Here is a 4,588-nt window from a genome sequence, read left to right on the forward strand (position 1 = left end):
GTTTTTTGATATATTTTTTTTAAAAAAATTATAGCATAATTTTATGAATTTTTCATGCCCCTTCATCGAAGATTCAGGGGTGTATTGTTTTGGTTCTGCCCGTCCAACTGTCTGTCTGTTTGTCCGCAAAAACTTTAACGTTAACCTTGCTCATTATACTTTTTTATAGTGTCTGGTGCTATGACTTTCATATTTTACAGGCGTATTCTTGTGATAAGACCTTTCTTTGGGTACCACCAAATTTGACCTCTTGACCTTGTACATGTAGTTTGACCCACTTCTACAAAAAATATGACAATCACACTAACCTTTGTCATATATTTTAACAGTTGGTACCAGGGCTTTTATACTTCACATATCCACATATGTATTCATTATGACAAGACCTTTCAGTGACATTTTTGACAGAGTTATGCCCTTTTGGACTTGGAAAAATTCCATTTTGGGGGAGGGGGCATAGATCTAAGTGTTTTACAAACATTTCTTGTTAATAAAAGGTTAAGGTAGGATTCTTCTCTGGTTTCTGACTAGATGGAATATTCAAAGTACATTTGTTGATATGTCTTATATATTTAGATGTAAGACATTTAAAAGACCATATTTATCTTTCCTCATCACGATTATACTACTTTAAATAGAAATGGTGAACTGCGTTGAACTTCAGCAGGCACTATATTTTTGGCGGAATAGTGGCGTATGAAAATATTTTCTTTTCTGCCTCTCAAAATTATTATAAAACATTGAATTTAGTTATAATTTTTACGCAATCAAAGACTAGACGAAATTTTCAAATGTAAGTTAAATTAATAATAAGTGACTAAAGTTTCAAAATATATCAAATAAATAAGATTTTTCACACATACTATAACTATGTTGGCTTTGTAAATGCTTCAAATCTAAGTACAGATTTGAGCCAAAAATCCGTGAAAAGTGTTATTTCTCTCTTAGTAAACGATCAAAACTTTTTAGTTTTTGTAAGTTAAATATAGGAAAAATAGAAAAATAACCAATAAATAATAAAAATTTAAGAAAAGTAGAGGAAATTCGGATTAGCAAATTTCCATTTTATTTAAATTATTCATTTCAATTTGGTAATATCATCTTACAGGCCCTATATGGTAGTATCTTTTTATGCAAAAAGAAAAACATCCAATCTTTTGAATTACAAGTAGGGATCACATGATTGGAAACAGTAATTTTTTATTCTTAATGTCCAGGAAAAAGGTAATGACCTTGACCTGACCTTGCCTCTAATATTAAAATTTTCAAATTTAATTTCACTGATACCATCACTTAGTGATATTGTCCTCTTGATTCTGTGAAAATTTCATTAATTTTTAAATACAAGAAATGTGAGAAGAATCCTACCTTAATATGCGTCATAACAGAGAAGATGGTTGATACTGATTACATTAAACGATGAGTATCTTTAAGAGTAAAACGCTTGCCATCCATGTCAAAAGTTAGTTGTATCTCAAACGGCCTACCTCGTTTTCTTGACGCCATGTGTCGTTGTTTGTTCATGCAGAAAGTAGTGACGGCGTCAGGTGATGAATCTTTTTAAAATAGTCATTTCTCTCCTGGCAGGATTATAGATAATTATAATTTAATAACTTTATAACGCGTTCAATTTTAATGATGTAATTTACAGTATTTTCGTAACCTTTATTGGTAAACAAAATATATAAATTTCCAACCGTGTTTAAACCAGTCTGGCGCAAGTTATAGCGTGTATTACTTTAAAATAATTTACTTTGACCTTAGAGTTGGACCAATTGTTCAAAAAACTTTATCTTGGCCATAACTTATGAACCGTTAGTACATATACTATGGCTTTCATATTTCACATGTATATTCTTGTTACAAGGCCTTCCTTTTGATAACAAAAATTTAGACCTTTTGACCTTGGAGTTTGACTTGCAATTGAGGAACGTCAACCCTCGTCGTAAGCGGTCATAGGGGGCATCAGTGTTTCACAAACACTTCTTCTTGATTTTATTACAGGCTTGGAGTGACAATGGTCTTCCCATGTCTACGACGAATAACGAAGCATGTAAATTATATGACGCCTCCCTAACACAGGTAGTCAAACGTACTGGTCAACGTAATATACATGTATATGATCACGGGCACCTGAAGTATGGATTCCCCCCCCCTTCTTTTTAAATGAAAAAAAAATTAAGAGGGTATAATATCTCAAAAATATAAAATTTCCCCGTCAAACACATCTATAATTATGTCGTTATATGCAAGCAGATTGTACTTTTTCTCACGTTTAAAGAATGGGCCTATTCGGTATAATAAAAATACACAAGGTAAGAAACAAAAGTTGTAAACAAACGGGAGGACCTCTGCTTCGAGACAGATTTCCAAGGTAATAACAGTGTTACCTATCATAACTCGTGTTACCTATCACAAGAAAACATTGATGTGACCAAAAAATTATACACTCTTACATTTTTTTTCATTAAAAAAAAAGGGGGGGGTATTATCCATACTTCAGGTGCCGGTGTATATGATTACAATGCAATTATTGTGCAGCATGTGTCATTAAAAAAATCTATCAATTTGGTCTTCGAAGGCTAATGGTCGCTATCTACCTTTAAATTTATTATTTGCCCCTATTTATGTAATTTATTTTATCGTTACCCCCCCCCCTTAAAAACAAATTTAATTTATTTTACAGTCATATGGAATGTATAACGAACCGTCCGTTGGTGGACTAGAAAACTGTGTAAAACAAATGCTTACAGCTGATCCAGATTTTGGTAAATGCACTATGTTTTAAATGAATCAATAATAATTAATTATGCATTTACGAGTAGAATTTTCAAAGATTGGATACACGCAGAGGATTTGTACAACGTAAATAAAAAAATATGTTTCTTTTTAAAGTTATGGGCAATGTGCTGAATCACAATATGCAGCTTGGAGGATGTGAGAAACCTCTCCATTTAAACCCAGAGCTACAGAAAAAAATCGCGCAACTAAAGTCCTTGAAAGAGAAGGTCAAGGCCATTACAGAGAGGGAGGAAAGGCACATTAATGCCACCTGTTTGTTTGCTCAAGGGTTAGTAATCCAGAATTTGTACTAGTTTACATGTGTATAGTCCTCTACAGGTTTTCCCCTAGCCTGTCCATCTGTCTATCCAATTTGATGTCTATTTCCTTCTCTCTGTCCGTCCCACTTGGATATCAGGACTATTTTTCTAAAAGCTTACAGATATTGAGCTGATTTGGGAGAGGGGGATATTTGAGTGTACCTTGTAGGGTCTTTCAAAAGAAATTATGGGGAAACATTTCACTTGCTGGTTGGGGACTAGAAATTTAAACAATACTCTCAAAATAATTGTCAAATTAACATTTGTTTCCTTCATTTCTGATATTGAAGTAGATTTAATCGTAGTTATAAGACATTGTGCTGACTTCATTTAAAACAGAAAACGCTATGAAGCCATTCAGGCCTGGGAAGACATTTTGATAGATTATCCTACGGACATGATGGCGGCCAGGCAGTGTTTTCTGGGAATGATTAACCTGGGACTACAACAAGAAAACAAAGACATAATGACAAGAATTTTACCTCACTTTTCTCTTGAAACGCCAGGATACAGGTTAGCAAACTGAATGTGTTTTTTGTCTTGCCTACTTGGTATTAAACTTTAGCAAATAATTTAAGATAAATTTCATTTGTACATGACTGAATAGTTTCTTTTTTAGCTCACCTGGATGAGATGATTATCCGATAAACATTCGACTCTCTCTTTGTCATGTTTTAATATTTTTTTTTATATTTTCGATGACTTGTGCAGTTTCAAAAGAAAGATACTTAACTGTTAAAAATAAAAGAAATTAATACATGTTCTTTCAAAAATGGTTCAAATTGTTAAAACAAAACCGATTGGGGCCACAATAGATATTTACACTGGAATATCAGAAAGTTTTCTAAAGAACCACTGCGCCATGACTAATATAAATCATTAATCAAGTAGTGCAGATTTAGATTTGCTAAAATCATGGTCCAGGTAGGAAGGGGGGGGGGCTAAACAGTAATAAGGGCCAATGCATTACAGGTGAGGATTGTAGTCAATGGGCCTCTTGTTTTTAAAGCAGCACGTTTGTAACTTTTCTTTCCTGTTTGTTTTAACAGCACAATTCTAGGTTGGCAAGCGTTCTGTTTGGAAGAAAATAATTATTATGACCTTGCAGAAAAAGTTGCAAAGAAGGTAAAAGTTTACTGAAGAAAATTAATTAAACGTTTATGAAACAAGAAATAGGTCAATATGAAACAGGAAAAGATCAACGCGGGAGGTTTGACAAAACATCGTGATAGTTATTAATATAATAAAGCTCATCTATTGTTTTTAATAATTGTACCATATTTCAGAGTCTGGAATTAGAACGCCATGAGACCTATGCATCTCACACTTTATCACATGTGTATTTGATGCAGGGAATGCACGACAAAAGGATTAATTTTATGCTGTCCACGGAAAGCGACTGGAATGTATGTATATAATAAGTATACTTAGGTATGTATTCCATGTAATTGTCAATAACCAACTTTAAATTTTAAGTTTTTGTTTTT

The 4,588-nt window shown here is 33.1% G+C and overlaps 1 protein-coding gene across 1 annotated transcript; it reads left to right on the forward strand.

The window, feature by feature from the left end:
• Positions 1-1,929: 1,929 nt before the first annotated feature.
• LOC134248190 (tetratricopeptide repeat protein 38-like) lies at positions 1,930-4,507 on the forward strand (the record flags this gene model as incomplete). The annotated part of the gene is made up of 6 exons (XM_062730615.1): positions 1,930-2,082; positions 2,687-2,768; positions 2,896-3,070; positions 3,441-3,614; positions 4,151-4,226; positions 4,388-4,507. Coding segments are annotated over exons 1-6 (681 nt in total), but the record flags the coding sequence as incomplete, so codon positions are not given.
• Positions 4,508-4,588: the final 81 nt, after the last annotated feature.

Source organism: Saccostrea cucullata, unplaced genomic scaffold (assembly GCF_032062105.1).
Source record: "Saccostrea cucullata isolate Sc308-1 unplaced genomic scaffold, CSIRO_AGI_Scuc_v1 ctg19427, whole genome shotgun sequence".
Taxonomy (NCBI): domain Eukaryota; kingdom Metazoa; phylum Mollusca; class Bivalvia; order Ostreida; family Ostreidae; genus Saccostrea; species Saccostrea cuccullata.